The 17282-nt window shown below is 41.0% G+C and overlaps 4 protein-coding genes across 4 annotated transcripts; 3 read left to right on the top strand and 1 right to left on the bottom strand.

Annotated features, from left to right (window-relative positions):
- The first annotated feature begins 2313 nt into the window (after positions 1-2313).
- On the top strand, positions 2314-9046 carry slc25a25a (solute carrier family 25 member 25a). The gene is made up of 10 exons (XM_027030950.3): positions 2314-2613; positions 3383-3509; positions 3603-3690; positions 4030-4141; positions 5326-5484; positions 6293-6445; positions 6553-6660; positions 6781-6948; positions 7052-7202; positions 7340-9046. The coding sequence occupies exons 1-10, from the start codon at positions 2455-2457 to the stop codon at positions 7522-7524; spliced, it is 1410 nt and encodes a 469-aa protein (XP_026886751.2). The 5' UTR covers positions 2314-2454; the 3' UTR covers positions 7525-9046.
- Positions 9047-9483: 437 nt separating this feature from the next.
- On the top strand, positions 9484-11273 carry zdhhc12a (zDHHC palmitoyltransferase 12a). Its single transcript, XM_027030951.3, has 5 exons — positions 9484-9901; positions 10007-10143; positions 10240-10338; positions 10511-10677; positions 10829-11273. Exons 1-5 carry the CDS (start codon positions 9811-9813, stop codon positions 11142-11144), a joined length of 810 nt encoding a protein of 269 aa, XP_026886752.1. The 5' UTR covers positions 9484-9810; the 3' UTR covers positions 11145-11273.
- Positions 11274-11958: 685 nt separating this feature from the next.
- Positions 11959-15613, top strand: seta (SET nuclear proto-oncogene a). Its single transcript, XM_027030954.3, has 8 exons — positions 11959-12205; positions 13290-13347; positions 13440-13582; positions 13764-13867; positions 13988-14101; positions 14198-14368; positions 14470-14589; positions 14671-15613. Exons 1-8 carry the CDS (start codon positions 12133-12135, stop codon positions 14692-14694), a joined length of 807 nt encoding a protein of 268 aa, XP_026886755.1. The 5' UTR covers positions 11959-12132; the 3' UTR covers positions 14695-15613.
- LOC118240694 (uncharacterized) lies at positions 15449-16946 on the bottom strand. Its single transcript, XM_081707996.1, is given in 3 exon segments — positions 15449-15938; positions 16018-16326; positions 16937-16946. Coding segments are annotated over 3 exon segments (498 nt in total). The 3' UTR covers positions 15449-15759.
- Positions 16947-17282: the final 336 nt, after the last annotated feature.

Here is a 17282-nt window from a genome sequence, read left to right as displayed (position 1 = left end):
CATTGCAAAGTTAATGTATAATTGTCATCAGTGTAAAGAAAAAGTAAAAAGTAAGTGGCAGGTAGCGGCATAGGCAGGATCAGTCACACAGGGACCCCGGGGACCGCAGGGCCCCGACTGGGCCCCCTGCAATTCCAGTTGACTTCTTTGGTCAGGGATTATATTATAAATCTATGATTCAGGAGTGGATCGTTAACAGTGTACCATTTCAGACAGCCTGAACATACACTTCTTTATACACCATGAAGACCTACGTCATTTGTGCAGGTCTCATTCACAATGTGTCTCATCCATGGTAGATAAACAGATAAATGGTTCTTAAACTGAAGCTTTGACTTTTTATTTATTCTGGTGGTATCTGTGATGGTGCTAAATAAAGTCAAGAACAAAAGCAGAGTTCCAAAGCAAAAAAACAAAAAACAAAAAAATAAGCAGTTGGCTTAGATCAGAAGACAGTCAAGACTTAATGTCTTGGCCGTTCTGTTCACTGTAAATGCTAGAGACAGGAATTTGGACTTGAAGTCTGTTGTAGAAGATTTTGCTGAGTGCAATGGACATCACATGAACATATGAGTATATAGTTGAAGAGCATGAACTGAAGCATGCATATATATATATATATATATATATATATATATATATATATATATATATATATATGTATATATATATATATTGGTTACTGCTACCGCATATATATATATGCACACACACACACACACACACATACACACACACACACACACACACACACAACTGTGGTTATAATCAACCAACCAGAGAAGAATTGCAGCCAAAAATCTGAAAATCATAGTCAATCTTATTTATTTATTTATTTATTTATTTTGATGATTTAACTGCCTTATAAAAATCTTTTGAAGTAGCCATTTGGTCAGGTGCATTAATACATGACCTGCAACTCTACTCTTCAGGCGACACAGTTTTATGTAGCCTAAAAAAGCAACTGACCCCTGAAGCCTTCTGCTAGAGCTCATTACGGTCATGTGGCCAGTTAGACTAACTGTGTGACTTGGCTATACTTAGCTTGAGGAGACCTCTTGGCTCAAATATCAAGCATATTGTTAGATTAGTGCTTCCATGAGACCTGCCTACACATGCTAGCATATGTATCATTGCAGTAAACTCTGTGAATACTGTATTTGGTCACATGAAAGCATTATGTGGCTTATGGATGGATAATGTGGTGGGGTTAATTGAAATTACATTTTTGATACCATTCCTGAAACTTGACAACACCCATTAAAACACCTTTTGCATTCATTGTATTCAGTTGTGTGCAGGCTCTATTAGCTATGTTTGCAAGTGTTGAAGTTGCTATTTCAAAAATGTACATTCAGTTGATGAGCGTGATAAAAAAGATAATGTTTTCCTTGCAGTTTTGGATTGGAATTTGCTGCTGTCATGTTGTAAAGAAAGTAACAAGGTCCAGGAACTGAATGTTCCTGTCACCACGTGTTTTAGAACCACCCTGTAATGCCAATACATTTGAACACAACTCAAAGAACAGCACAATGTTATATTTTAAATATAAACACATGATTCCAAAGGGCATTAAATAATATGCTTTAAACATTTAAAGTCTTGGCAAGCTCATATATCCTTTGTACATAATTTCCCCGACTACACAAGTGACGATCGAGGGTAATCTATACTCTTCAGTCACTTTATCTTTTAGAAACATCTGCATTCTAGACTCTTCAGTGAAGAGTGTCTAGCTCATATGTTTCCATACACAGTCTGTGTCATCTACTTCTAGCCCCTGATCATGGGTTAGTTTCTGACCAGAACAGAAATTTATGGAAAATTGGGGGGAGGGGCAGATTGATACTGGTGAATCATATATATGTACACATATTATTTTACCTTTCTATAGGGTTTTCACTTGTGTTTAGGTTCCCAGTTTAATATTGATTGTACACAGAATCACAGAGGAGGCCTTGGGTTGTAACTGTTAAGTAACTGATAAGTAACTGACAGATTGCCTAAACTACTAAAATCACTGTGTGCAGGATTATATGACCATCTTAAATGTACAAATGTGAAATATTTTTAAAAATGTAATATAATCAGTCATTACTGAATTAATATTTTCAATGTATTTACAAACTTCTCAATAACTTTATATAGAATAACATTCTTCCTTTTCTTTGGTCAGACAATAGTTATTTTGGCTCTAGAGTAGAGGGCCCCCACCCCCGCTTTCCCAGATTTACGCACGATCAATGGAGTGACACCCCGATGGGTCAAATGCGTAAGCGGTAGCAGTAACCAATGAAATGCAGGCATTTCGAAATGACGTTATATAGGCGTGGTGACGGGAGTTTTTTAGCATGATGCAACTTCCTTACCGGCGTTTTATCGTTGTACCGACGTGAGGTGAAGACATCCTCGGCTTATTTATTTATTTGTTGTAGAGTTGTATTTGTCGTGATAATGCTGTGCCTGTGTCTGTACGTGCCCGTCCCCAATGCCGATCCCGTGGAGGTTGAGTATTTCGAGTCAGATGGATTACCTTCGGAGCTCAAATCTCTCTTCAAGCTGAGTGTCCTCCTGCCGTCGCAGGAGTTTTCAACCTACCGGAGGTGGAGGAAGGTATGAGTCTGAAATCTTACAACTGTGTTCAGACAGTGTGTATCTCTTCCCATCGAAGTTTAAACTGTTTTAAAGTTTCTTTATAAGTTGTACTTTTTAAATCGCACATGTCGGTTGTGCAGTTTCCTGTAAAGCCTACTCCTCTTCCTGCGCGGTTTCGATCAGTGACCATATATGGATTTTCCCAGCCTGAAAGAATTCCTTATTTACCAGCCTGGTCTGTGTAGCTGATTCAGTTTTCATCACCCTTTCCCAATTTATAATATGACTTGGTTTGTTAAAATGTCAGTTCTTAGCTAAATGTGCTTGTAGTTTCACTAAGCTCAGTGGCATGGGGAAGTGAGAGTAGCATGAGTGATTTAATGTCACATGAGTGATTTGATGTCACATCTCTGGTCTGGTTTTAAATGTCAAGCTAATAATGTGTGTCTTCATTATTAGTTTACATGATTTATTTGTTTTGTACCCATGAGTGATCTGACCAATTTCTGTAGGATGAACGGGTATATTGATGAATTGAACTGAATTTTGGGTTATTAAAAAGTTAGGGTTGTTTGTTTTTTAAAAAGATGTACTGACATTTGTCTCAAAAGCTGTGACAATGGCGTGTGTTAAGATAAGATAACCTCCTAGTTGTAAAACTCACTAGGTTGCGTCATGACCCAAAACTTCAGTTTTTTTTCCCTACTACTTGTCTCCAAATTTTGATTAAGTATGCACATACAGTAAGCTTCTAAAAGAAAATCTTGTCTCTTTCTTTGTTTTACAGAAAATTACAAAGACAGAAGAAAACGATGTGAATGGACAGCTGGACTTTGAAGAATTTGTTCACTACTTGCAGGATCATGAAAAAGACCTTAAGCTTGTCTTCAAAACCTTGGACAAGAGGAATGCTGGTATGAAATCACTGCAAAGAATTCTGTTGGAACTTCCGGTAACAATCTGTTCTTTGCAACTCATATGAATGAAGGCTTTTTTATGTCCTTTAGGTAAAGTGAATGCAAATGAGATTGTGGAGTCACTGCGAGAGCTTGGTGTTCACATATCCATTCGCCAAGCCGAAAATGTTCTTAAAAGGTGAGTGTGCAATGTTCTTTGTTGACAAAACAAAGTTGAAAAGAGGTCTTGTAGCCTAATTAACGTGAGGATGACCTCTGGAGCGTCCACCTTCAGTGATGCACTGTTAACTTGTTCTGCCTTGTCTTATCATAAGTATGACTTGCATTGTCATGTTGCATTCCATTTATCTTTTCAATCATTGTTGTATGACTAATGCACAAAAACAGTTCTCTAGGACCAGACCAAGCATAACTGTCTTTGATCTTTTATTCATTGTGGAGGTGTTTTGTGCTCCTTGTGTTATGTATATAAATGTGTATTCTTTTTGTGTTTAACTACCGCTCTTTCACTTTGTAGCATGGACAAAAATGGAACAATGACCATTGACTGGAATGAATGGAAGAACTACTCCTCACTGCAACCTGCAGAGAGCATTCCAGAAATAATCCTCTATTGGAAGCACTCCACAGTAAGAGCTCTTTTTCTGTCTGTTTGCGAATGATGTGCAGTTTTGTAAACTCTGGTGCTCGTATTGTAATCAAGGATGGGTATCTAATTGGGCACAGGTGTATTATAATAAGTCAAATCAGTATGCTCTGGCAGTCACATGGCATATCTGTATTTTAAGAGGTGCATTCAAGCGGTTATTTAAGTCTGCCTTCATTTTGGAGAAGGAAAGAGTTTGCACAGACATTATGAATTTGATTTACAACTGTCAGAGGTACAGCATCTAAAATTAAACTGTTCCGTGACCTTGCTCATGGGACACTCTGATCTAGGGCACAGTGTGGCTAATGGGGCTAGAACAGCAGCAACTGGAAGTTCGCCAGTCTCCATGTCCTTTCTGCTAACACCCATACTGCTATTTATATGTTAAATACATGCTCAGTGCTGGGCAGTTAAGTAGCTTGCAAGGACCCAGTAATTCCTGCTCTTGCCTTACACCCAACCAAATATGTGACCAGCTTATGCATGAAACAAGTGTTCTGGCCTCCACTCCTGCAGTCATTGTGTCTATTATATTTGTCAGCGTGCTTATCGATATTCAGTTTTTGTCATTATCTTTGTACATTTTTTTATGCCCAAGGAAGTCCTGATATGTACTATTATTCAGAGAAGCTTCATATATAATATAAAAGCTTCATGTATAATTTGGTAGCAGGTTTATTGCTGTGGGTTTTAGTTTGTTGTTGTTTTTGTTTGTTTGTTTTTTTGTTTGTTTTTTTCCAGTTAACCTCCTAGTCGACCTTTCTAGGTTATTGTACAATTTGCTGTCTTATTAACCTAGTTGCTTATAAGGGCAAGAGGTACAGTTCATAGTCTGTTGCCTTTATCTTAAGATGAATACAGATAGCAAAGCAAAGGGTTTTTTTTTTTTTGCAATGTGTTACGAAGTCTAAAAAGGTTTTCGTATCCAGTGGCCCAACTTGGTCTTAGATAACTGTTAATTAGACTGTCTGTCTGGAATTTTGGCTAGAGTAAATCTTATCTTAAAAGGTCGCTCAGGTTCAAGTTACCTGAGTAAAGCTTCCACTGACGTATGTTTAGCCATGGCCTATTGGTTTGTTGCTATTGCCCTGCCAAAGAACAAAATTAGTAAATGTCACATAACTTGTTGCAAGAATATTTATTGATGACCCCCGCTCTCCATAGATTTTTGACGTGGGTGAGAACATGATGGTTCCAGATGAGTTTACCCCCGAGGAACACTTGACTGGCATGTGGTGGAGGCACCTGGTGGCAGGAGGTGGTGCTGGAGCCGTGTCCAGAACCTGGACCGCTCCACTGGACCGCCTCAAAGTCCTAATGCAGGTGAGCAATCCCTAAAACCGACCGTCGTTTGGCTCTTCTGCTAGAACTGCACTCAGTTAGTACTTGGCTGGGCTGGCATGCATATATGGCTTTGCCTGCCTTTCATTTGTAATCTTGAGGCTATGATGAGCAGAGATGTATTTTGTTTTGGCAGTTTCCTACTTGGCATGTTCTTTTTAGAGACTTTCTGTACCCACTCAGAAAATGTAACACAAGGCCACCAAGGCCTTCACAATGGTTTGTGCTACTGCTGAATTCTTTCATCAGTAGGAGGAAATGTGGGATGATTGCATAACTCTGGCAAGTTACAGGAAATAGGAATACATCAGCTGTTACAAGATTCTGTGAACTTTACCCAAGGGTCAAAACTGTTTAATGTGTACATAATTCAGTGTGAGCCAGAGGCTTGTCATCACAAGACGATCTGTATGCAGCCAGTCATAGTGCAGAGCAGCTAGTGTGCCCTCCCTGTTGGACTCTGATTGGGTTGAGTCTTCTGAAGCTATCCCTTAGCAAATATTACAACAGCTTGACTATCTGATGAAATTCTGAACTAAAAACTTCCATCCATTTATTGCTTGGCACTTTTGGAAAACTTTTGACTTTGTTTTCTTGTGTAATAGCCATGTGTGCCAGTGAGCTGATGTGTACCTGTTTAGGCTCAGACACACTGACCAGTATTTTGAAGTGATTAAATATTTAATGGAAGACTGGGGCTAAAATAAAATGGCTGCACGGTTATGGAGTAATTCTTTGTGAACTTGTTGGGGGGGGAAATAAACTCTTGTCTCTTCTTGTTCCTGCTTAGGTGCACGGTTCTCGTAGCAACAACATGTGTATCATGAGTGGGCTCACCCAGATGATCAAAGAGGGAGGAGTACGCTCTTTGTGGCGAGGTAACGGGATTAACGTCATCAAGATCGCTCCTGAGTCTGCACTGAAGTTCATGGCTTATGAGCAGGTAGTTCATTTAATGAGTAACTGAATCCAGTTATTTCACTAGAATTGCAATATTTCAGCAGTCCTTCGCTTGTTGAAGCGGTAACTGAGATGACGTCTCTCTTATAGATCAAGCGTCTGATCGGCAGTAACAATGAAACGCTGGGCATCATGGAGCGCTTTGTGGCCGGATCTCTAGCAGGAGTCATTGCCCAGAGTGCCATCTACCCCATGGAGGTGAGCTGCTGTTGGTTGTCAGTCACTGTTATAACAGCTCTGTATGTGTAATGTGTGTAACCAAGCTGCGGATCTTAAAATGCCTTTTTTTTTTATTTATTTTTTTTCCTCCCTCTCTAGGTTCTGAAAACCCGCCTGGCTTTGAGGAGGAGCGGGCAACATGCGGGCATCTCGGACTGCGCCAAGCAGATCTTAAGGAAAGAGGGCTTGACGGCATTCTACAAAGGCTACGTGCCCAACATGCTGGGCATTGTCCCTTATGCTGGCATCGATCTGGCAGTTTATGAGGTCAGTAGGAAGCACCAGTGATGTATCCGTTTAGATCTCTGATATGGTCAGCTTTCAACTGTCTAGCCCTGTAATTGACCTCCATTTTCCAAATTTGTGACAGACATTAAAGAACACATGGTTGCAGCAGTATGGCAAAGACGGCACCAATCCTGGCGTTCTTGTTCTTCTGGCCTGTGGCACGATCTCCAGCACGTGTGGCCAGCTTGCAAGCTACCCTCTAGCTTTAGTACGGACACGCATGCAGGCACAAGGTGAGATTTCTGATTCCCTTTTTTTTTTTTTTTTTTTTTTGGTGGATTTTAAGTGTCATTTAGCATTTTGAGAGCTTTTTAACATAAAGCTCAATTTAAACAAACAATTGTCTAATCACCTCCCTTTGCCCCTATAGCTACAGTGACGGGCACTCCTCAGGTCACCATGTCTGGGCTTTTCAAGCAGATTATGAAGACAGAAGGACCAACAGGTCTCTACAGGGGCTTGACCCCTAACTTCATGAAGGTCATCCCTGCGGTTAGCATTAGTTATGTGGTGTACGAAAACATTAAATCCACACTGGGAGTGAAGTCGAGGTAAGCTTGAAGAACAATGGCTTTTGTAAGGAGAAGTGGATTCTGTAAACTGGAAGCAACTTGGTGGACAGAAATCTCAGGACCATGAACCTGAGGTGTATGAAGAAGCCATCTCATTCTGTGAATGCAAGAAGGATTGAAGCTGTGTTTTGGGGAAAGAAGACTCCCAAGGTGTATAAAATAAACTGGAGAGAGTGTAATATTTATTTAGGAGGAGGTGACCACTTAACTGCTTATTGTTCAGATCTGAAAGCATGGACCAAATTGTGCCTTCCTGTTCTGTGAGCAAGGCTATAACTGGGTTACTGGACCGAGTGCTTTTCGTTTGTAGCGTGCCACTTGAGGTGAAATTTTGTATTTCTGTTATGCTCACCTGTATACTCAATTGGGATCTATACATTATATCTATATGCCACTTCTTACAGATTGATACTTTTTTATTCATGAAAAATACTCAGATCTGCTGTCTTTATACATAATGAGAACAGGAATGAAAAAGAACACTAAAACCAACATGTGCAGTAGTAATGGTTCTTCTTTTTAAAGACCTATATGTAAATTATTAATACCAGACTGAGAACATGCTTCTATTGCTATTAATAATGCTGCTATATGATGACTAAATAATGTATTTATGTATATAAGACAGATATTTATTTTGAATGATGGCATTGACTAGGATTATTCTTCTAAACCATAGATATGGATTAAAGTTAAGTGTATTTGTTTTGGAAGTTCTAAGTAACTAGTTGAAATGTCTGAATGTAATTGTCTACTTCATCAGAAAATTGATGCACTTTAATTGTTCAGTCACTTGAATATGCTTTATGTGTGAGACAATTTGGTATCAGGGTTTTTATATGTTGCTTTGGGACCACCTTTTTTGTTCAGTTATGCTCATTTGTATGAATAATGGGGTTCTACACATGACAGTTGACCAGTAATAAGAGCAGCAGCAAATGAGTTTGGAAGCCCAACAAATATTTGGTGGTTTTCTTGTTGCTAGTTAATTTACAAATCTCACTCCTTGACTGTAGACTTTAGTAGAATGTTCGCAAAAAATCAGCTTGAGCTTTAATGAGGTAGCATTTACCTGAGGCATTGTGACTGCTGCACCCTGGGGTTTTTATTGTTAATGTGAACTGTTTCTGTCTAGTGTGAACTTCCTCAGAAATCTATGCTGACACACAAGGCCTGTAAGTTAAGTTTTGTAAACACAAGGTGTCTTGGAGGGGTTTTTTTTGTGTGCGTGTTACCTCATGGGGTTTTGTGGGGGTGTGGACCCCCCCCCCCCCCCCCCCAATCACTTGATGTAAAACAGTGAATTGTGTACAGGACTTCTTTTTTTTTTTTTTGTCAGTAATGAAACTGGGTGAACTTGTGTTGGAGAGAACTGGGTGCAAATTTGCTCAATTTTAATGAGGCTGTGTTAAATTTCAATGCCTCTGTCAATGAGACCAAGACAATGCTAGTGAGTGCCTGTTGATACTTGAACAACCAATAAAGTGTTTCTTTCCTCTTTGTAACCTGATCAATTTGACTCTTATTCAGTTTTGCTTTTTCTGGTGTGTGGGGTGTGTCTACATGAATAGAGAATGCTTGCTTCATTCAGTCATGAGTTAGAATATATGAGATCTGTGCTTTAATATTCTCCTTATTCTTTGACTCGTTTGAAATGTAACTCAGCGCTTTGTGGCCTGTGTGTTATTAGCCACTGCCATCTACCGTTAATACTCGGCCTCGATCTAAAAAGCAAATATAATTCCTGTCCATTAACTTCTTTAAAGTCCTGCGGAGATCAATGTGAAATGAGCATTCTGGAAATTATACATAACGTTTCAAATAGTTAGACCTTGTTTACACCTTAAATGTAAAAGCTTACACCCGCTCAGGATAAAAAATAAAAAAAAAAAAGTGAATTATGAACTCTTATTTTGAAACAAAGAAATGAGACCGGAAACACTAATCTTTCATAGAAAAAAAACAACAAGAAAAAAGCCGACGTCTATGGAGCTAGTAAGCTAATAAAAATGACATCCAAACAGTTTAATGTGAGAGATGTTTGGTAATTAAACTTTCTTTGGGCCTCAATTTGTTGCGTTGGATATTTAGATATCAGTTTAGTTTGTGCGTCGTGTAAATAGAGAGAGAGGGAGAGAACTGAGTTTGTAAAGCCGTTGATAACGTCGATGACAAGCTAGCTGTTGTGATCTTAAACTGGCTGAGCTTCACCGAGCTCAGTGTTTTAATCCTAAGTACCTAGCGGCTGCTCCAGATTGACTTTGATGAAATGAGGCTGTTCAGGGCCGGCTGTTTAGTGCGCACAGCCCATGTTCTCCTTACTTGGCTCATAACGTTGGTTCTGTTTCTTCACAATACAGGTAAATTACTGTCGGAATGTTGTGTAGACTAAAATACTAAGATGCTGATTATTGTGGGTGGAATTCCTATCCACATCGACTAGTAAACGTGGTGACATTTAATAGACCTACGCAGGTGTGAAGAAAGAGGTGAACTGCTGCCGCCAGTCCTGTTTGGCTCCACAGTCCTTCTCTCAGTGATGATGTACTTCACTGTGTCGCTCATGGATCCGGGTTTCGTTCTGTCTGACAATGACACTCAGGTAAATAGCTAAGAGGACAATAAGCTCTGGTATTTACCAAGCAGTATCCTTTTAAAGCTCATATTGTGACTCATTAAAAGTTTTTCTCTCTTGAAGCATACCATCACACATGACGGTAATGAAGAACTGGAAGTAATGATACCATGTAATCAAAAATTTCAACGCCAGCGACGCTGTGGCTACTGTTCCCTACTGGTATTCCCCCTAAGAATGAAATCTCATGTTGACTTATTGGGTATATGTGGGATAGGTTTACAGAAGTTAACAGAAGTTTTGATTAAACGTTTCTTTATACAATAGCCTGGGGTTTTTGCTTATAGCCATGCAGTTATCCAGAAGCAGAACATTGTTTCTCTTTTGCAAATAGCAACCAATGAGGGCGAGGCACTGTAAGGAATGTAAGAAGTGTGTCAGACGTTTTGATCATCACTGCCCCTGGATGGAGAATTGTGTTGGAGAAAGGAACCACAGGTGGTTCTTGATGTATCTATGCATACAGTTCCTGGCTGTATCGTGGGGACTGCAGACTGCCTGGTGAGTGTGCTGTATCTGTGTCCTTTTCTTCTAAATGCTCCACATTTGTTAGTGCTTCAGTGCATTTCTACATGGATCACCTGTAACCATTTTTGACCTATTTAGAAATCATGTTAAGGGTGTAATTACTCATTTGTTTGTGAGTTTTCAGGTCTGGTGTTACCTTTGCACCCACCTGGCATCAGTGGTTTGTTCAGAATGGCTTCCTGCTTGGTGCCCTTGGTGTTACGGGGATCTTTTCTCTGGTTGTACTACTGCTGCTATGCATACATCTGTACCTGGCAGCCATTAACACCACCACCTGGGAGTTCATGTCCCGCCACCGCATCGCCTATCTTAAAACTTGTGACTCTGAAGAAAATCCCTTTGATAGGGGCATGATCTGCAATCTGTGGGTCTTTTTCTGTGTCTGTCGCACAATGGCATGGGAAAGAGTGTACTCCAGAAGGACTAATGGGACTGTATGATTGACAGATATTGAGGACTCACTAAGGCAGCATCTAAAGTACCAATTTTGGAACTGCACACAATACTTTAAAAGTAAATACTTTTTTATGTGGAACTTAATAAAATGTTTTTGCATTTTTACAAGCTTACCTGAGTCCACCCCTTGGTTATGGCCTTTATACTATTTACTTATGGCCTATATGGTTATGTATGATATTGTGATGATGCCATCTTACCACAAGTAAACCTTGGTATTCAAGTACATTCTAAGCAGATGGGTGAGGACAAAATGTCAGCTCCTAGCTAATGGAGCTGTCTATCAATGATTTTACTAACTGAGTGAATGATCACCCTTTTGTTACTTTTTATCTCAGCAGTAATATGATGAAAACGGTCGGCACTCATTATGAAACCTTCAGCAACAAAGCTTAAGAGCAATGTCTTGTCTATCTTAAGATCTGTAATTTTACAAAACAGCCAATATTGATGTGTAAATGTTTGACCTCATTGTACATTGTTTCAAATCTAGACAAACTTTTTAAAATACGATAGCAATATGTAGACTGTTGTTAAGTAAATCGTCGTGTTTTGTATTAGCAGTAGTGGTGCTGCTATTGTAAATGGTCGGGCATGCAGACAGATGTTGTGATTCGGGTGGAAATCCCGCCCTTTTTGCAAGCCGCCGCGCGCGCCCTATCAGCGCGCGAGGCCGAGCGCGAGCGCCGGTCTCCGGTAGGTAGTTTCGCGAAGGGGCGGAGCCAGGGTTCCGAAGCTCGCGTGCGGGGCGCGTTCTCTCCGAAAGCGAGCGCGTGAGTGTACTCGCTCGGCGCGTGTGTGAGAGAGTGTGCGAGTGTGTGTGTGTTTCCTCGCTGTAAGTTGTCGCGGAGGAGCGCAGCACATTCCGGTGTGCTACTTTAACACCGCGTCAAGCGAAGAGTTTTTCTACCTCGGGACGTCTGGGAGAAATCGTCGATAATTCTCGATACTTTCCGTCGACTCGGTGAGATCATGTCTGCCTCCGCGGCCAAAGCGAGTAAGAAGGAGCTGAACTCCAACCACGACGGCGCCGACGACACCTCCGGTAAGGACGGGGCCTCGCCAGCAGCGCCATTTTCACTTTCTCCCTTCACTTTTGAAGGCGTTTTCGCCCGACGGCCGCGCAGATTAAAAAAAAAAACCCGCACCCGGGGCCCGTGTGTAATTTCGCGGCCGCCGCTGCGTGTCCTCCGCGGGCATGTGGTGGCTGCGGTGTCCGCCGGCCGAGCGCCGCTAAGCGGGGGAAGGCGCCGGTGTGGAGGCCATGTTGGCTAGCGGCTACACGCTAGTGACCCCGCCACAGCGCTGAGGAGCGTTCACGGCGTTGTTACATCGGAAACGGTGCTTGCAGCATGTGCGGGGCTCAGTTTTAATTTTGGCGCACACGTCTCGCTTGCAGAGTGCCCGGCGCGTAAAGGGCCGCAGAGCTGTTAATTGCGTTGAGTGAATCATCGAGTCACGGTGCTTAGCTGTTAGCTTAGCCGCTTTATTGTTGTTGTGCGCTAGCGACAGATCCGCCATGATGTAGCTGCTAGCCTGCGTGCTAACTTGCACGCCGAGGCGGTGGAGGGAATAATTCCCCGCCCGGACAATTTCCCCGTAATTAAACAAAAAACAAAAACCGGCATTTGTGTCTCCGGTGGTTTTATGCGAGACGCGCATGTGGCTAGGTTATCAGTAACTGCTGAATAATAACTGTTGAGAGGGTGCAGGGGCAGGTAAGTTTGGAGAGCCTCCGCACATTTAAACCACGCGGCCCAAGTCGCAGGAAGCGGTTCCAGCAGCCAGCTGGTCTCAGGCGTGTTGGAGAGCTGGCGTACAAAATGTGCCAAATTTCGTTTTGCACTTTCTTTTCTGTTTAAAGACCTTTTTAAAATAAAAGCTTTCCGATATTTATTCTTGTGATATTCAAGAAAATGCGTTGGTAGGGTATGCAAATGAGTATTTCAAGGGAGCAAACTCTTTGACTGCTTGGAAGTACGTGCGAATTAATCTTGGGTTGCTTTTTATGATCTAGTAATACTTTGATGAGACAACCAAACAAATACACTTTCCTTTTTTGGTGTTTGGGGGAGGGGGAGTGTCATGATGAGTATTACTATTACATGAGTCTCCCTTCGCATCTTCAGAAAAGGAGCAACAGGAAGCCATTGAGCACATTGATGAAGTGCAGAATGAAATCGACAGGTAACTTTGTTTTACTTAATGCAAAAATTTAACATTTTGTATACTTATGTAAATATTGTAGATTAAAATATGCCTGTGTTTTTCCAAAACAGACTGAATGAACAGGCCAGTGAGGAGATCCTCAAAGTTGAGCAGAAATACAACAAGCTTCGCCAGCCATTCTTTCAGAAGAGGTCAGAACTCATTGCCAAAATTCCAAACTTTTGGGTCACTACATTTGTGAACCACCCACAAGGTAAGCAAGCAGCAAACTCATCATATTAGAGTTGTAATATTTTAAGAGTTTGGGTATTAAGAGATGTTTTGATGGATGGATCTTTCAGTATGATCAAAAAATTTGATTTCTTTTTTGGTTAATTTTCAAAAAACTATGAAGGGCAAAAATTTCAACCTTTAGTTCTGTCTTAACACTCTAGTCTCTGCGCTCCTTGGAGAGGAGGATGAAGAAGCACTTCATTATCTCACCAGGGTGGAAGTAACAGAGTTCGAAGACATCAAATCAGGCTACAGAATAGATTTTGTAAGTATTATAATTTCCTGTGTAAATGTACTGTTGGATTTGGTTCCAGCAAGTTTGTGTTCTGAGTCTTTCATCAGTATTTTTATTTTTTAAACTGAATGATTGGTTCCTGTTTTGCAGTACTTTGATGAAAACATGTATTTTGAAAACAAAGTCCTTTCCAAAGAAATTCACCTGAATGAAAGTGGAGACCCAACCCCCAAGTCAACAGAGATCAAATGGAAACCTGGAAAGGTATTCGAGATATTGGTCTTTAATGCCTTTTCTCTTGGGCACTATGTGTAGGTTCTTAAAATAAACCTCTTTTTTAAAAAATATTTCTCTTTAAAGGACCTCACAAATCGTCCCAGCCAAACTCAGAGTAAAGCAGGCAAAAAGAGGCAACATGAAGAGCCCGAGAGCTTTTTCACCTGGTTCACTGACCACTCTGATTCAGGAGCGGATGAGCTAGGTGAGGTCATTAAGGATGACATCTGGCCCAATCCTCTGCAGTACTACCTGGTGAGTATGAACGGCTGTTTTGGTCTGAGGTGGGGGGAGAATCTGGTGAATGTTTCTTGTCAGTGAATAACCAGATGTTGACTACATTAATCTGTCTCCAGGTCCCAGACATGGAAGATGAGGAAGGAGAGGGTGAAGAGGAAGATGATGATGAGGAAGGTCTAGAGGACATAGATGAAGAGGGGGAGGAAGATGGTGAAGAGGAGGAGGATGATGGGGAGGTAATTAACCAGAGGTTCATTAATAGTAAGGCTTGTGAAAAGGGCAGTGATGCATCAAATGTCTAATTCCTCTCATTCCAGGATGATGATGGAGAGGATGACTGAAGTGGAAAACATTGAATATAATCCATCTTTACCTGGTCCTGTTCCCCACTGCCCATCTGCTTCTTTGGCGATTTTTGGGAGCAAATATGCGTTGGTTTTGTTTTTGGGTTTTTTTTGGGTTGTTTTTTTGTTTTTGTTTTGTTTTTTTTTCCATCCCCTGCCCATTTGTTTGTTTTTCTGCTCCATCTCCTTTTATCCTGACAGTGCCATGTTGAAGTCCCCCCATCCCATCATCACAAGAACAGACTCCCAATAAGATGACTGCAAAAATACTGCCAATGCGGCGTTTAACATCTCAATTCCCACGTACATTTTGAGGCAAAACACACTGTAGTATCAGCAGCACGCTGTCTGGTGTAGACTTGCAAATAGCATTTTCTTTTTTATATATATAAATGTACATGCATATTTCTTCCTGTTTGTGATTAAATGAACAAAAGCCATGGTGCATAGTGCTGTGCGAGTTCCAGCATCTTTCACTGCTCTGCTTTACTTTACTCATGGCGTTGTGACCCATTGTTTTGTTTTGTTTTTTCCCCCTCCCTGATCAAGTTTGTGGTTCAAGCAACACAGAATTCACAAGCTTATTCCTGTCCCTTCTGTAATCTTGTCAGTTCAGGGGGGGATAAATTTCAATGAGGTATTAGGGAGGAAATAGGGTATTTGGACACCATTTGGATTTATTTTTTTTATTATTATTTTTATCTTGTCTTGTTTTACAGACATTCATCAAATTTGAAATGACATTTTGATAAAGAAAAAATAAAAATTAAAAAAAAAAACTACTTAACCATGCTTGTAAATTTTGGCCCCATTACCTTGGTTTAAATTTTGTGTGGTGTATGTTCTACTAACCTGCTTCTCACAAGAGAAACTTTAGCTGTTCAGTTTGCTTTGTTAAAATAAAACTTAATGTGAACACCATGTTTGACATTTCTCCACATGTAACAGTCAAGGCAGTGTGAAGATGCAACATTTCACAACCGTTTGGTTTGGTGTTTGTAATTCAGATCTAGATAGAAAGCCCTGCGACTTGTGTGCACTTACCAAACTTGCGAGTGCCTTTCACTTTAGGTGCATTCTACAAAGCACATGAAAAGAGTATTTGGTTACTAAGAATATAAATGGCTGGTAGTGTGCCATAAGAAGCGTCGATGCGAAATGCTCCTGTAGTAATCTGAGTACCACTAAAGCCTGGTCCGAGCTCTCGAATCGTCTTGTCACCGTCCTCGGAAATACCCAGCCTATAATGGAAAGCCACACGACGGTGTTCACATTTGCTTCTTTCATACTGACTCACTGAAGTTGTGGTACCATGTTAGCCATTTTCGAATATTAACTACCCTAGGTACGTTTGGCATCGGGGGCATGTGGCTACTGTCCACGAAAAACCTGGGCCCCAGGTCAAGCGCTCATCTGACGGCTAGTGCATCAGCACGTCTGCCTTTTTCAACGTGAGGACTTCAAACTGGAGGCCTTGAGGATTCTCAACCAGCTGCAGGATGATCCTCTGCTCTCCGACCACCGTGTGGTTCCGGCGAGACAGCGCCGGCCGACTCGGGACAAAAGCCACTTCATGGCCGCAGGACCTGCAGAGCCGTCCGGGCTGCACCGTGCGTGGCGTGTGCAACTCTTATAGGACTCGCCAGGAACTGAATCTTTGCTAAAAACATTTTTGAAAGTGAGACTTAAGTCTCGATGTACCAGACACGTCCGCGCTTTGCTTTAACGGGAAACCGGTGAGGACGATTACAGAGTAACTCTGGATATCACCGCATGGCTGGTTTTATTACGCCCCTCCAAACACATTACACTAACGTAACACAACCGAAATAATTACTCTTGGGGCAGAAAAAAAACCCGCCACCTTCCCCTAAATTTAAGGCCACAAGTCAAAAAAAAAAAAAGAAAAGAAAAAGACAAATAATTACCGCCACCTAGAGATTGGAGGATGAACGAACATATGTATTTGTATAGCGCTTCACAAATGCAGGGGGCCCTAATGATGACACCTGAGGCTCTCTGATGATGACACCTGGCCCTTGGACAGTAGGACTGCTACTACTGTCTACTGCTGCACCATCCTCAGCTCACCAACTCGTAGTAGAAACAAACATATAAGTAAGTCATGTTTGCTATTTTTAGTGTAATACATACTTCAACTTTCCAAAATTTAAAGAAAGATCCTGGTCAAGTGGTGAGGTTTTTAATTTTTAATTTTTAGCCTTTTAGTTCCGGTCACCCACATTCATTTTGGACTCCCTGCGCCTGACAAACCTGGAGGACGTTATAGAGTGGCAAATCTCCTCTTGAAATGATCTGGCGTTTATTGGAAAAGTAGATGAAGTTACAGTTTATACAGTGTGTTGTTCAGTTTAAACTCAGTTTATCATAACTTAAATATCTATGGATTAATGTCATACATCCTCTCTCATCCATTTATACAGTATGCATGAAGTCTAATCTTCATGAATACCTTATCGGAAAAATTAATTAGTAAAATTAATATTTTGCCAAATTAGTTTTATTTGTTGCATTCCTTACCTAAATGCTTTTCACATTACTGGTGCAAATCATCACCCAATTTC

The sequence above is a fragment of the Electrophorus electricus genome, chromosome 25 (genome assembly GCF_041902795.1).
Source record: "Electrophorus electricus isolate QZ-2024a chromosome 25, ASM4190279v1, whole genome shotgun sequence".
In the NCBI taxonomy this organism is placed as follows: Eukaryota; Metazoa; Chordata; class Actinopteri; order Gymnotiformes; family Gymnotidae; genus Electrophorus; species Electrophorus electricus.
This window is presented reverse-complemented; position numbering and strand designations above follow the sequence as displayed.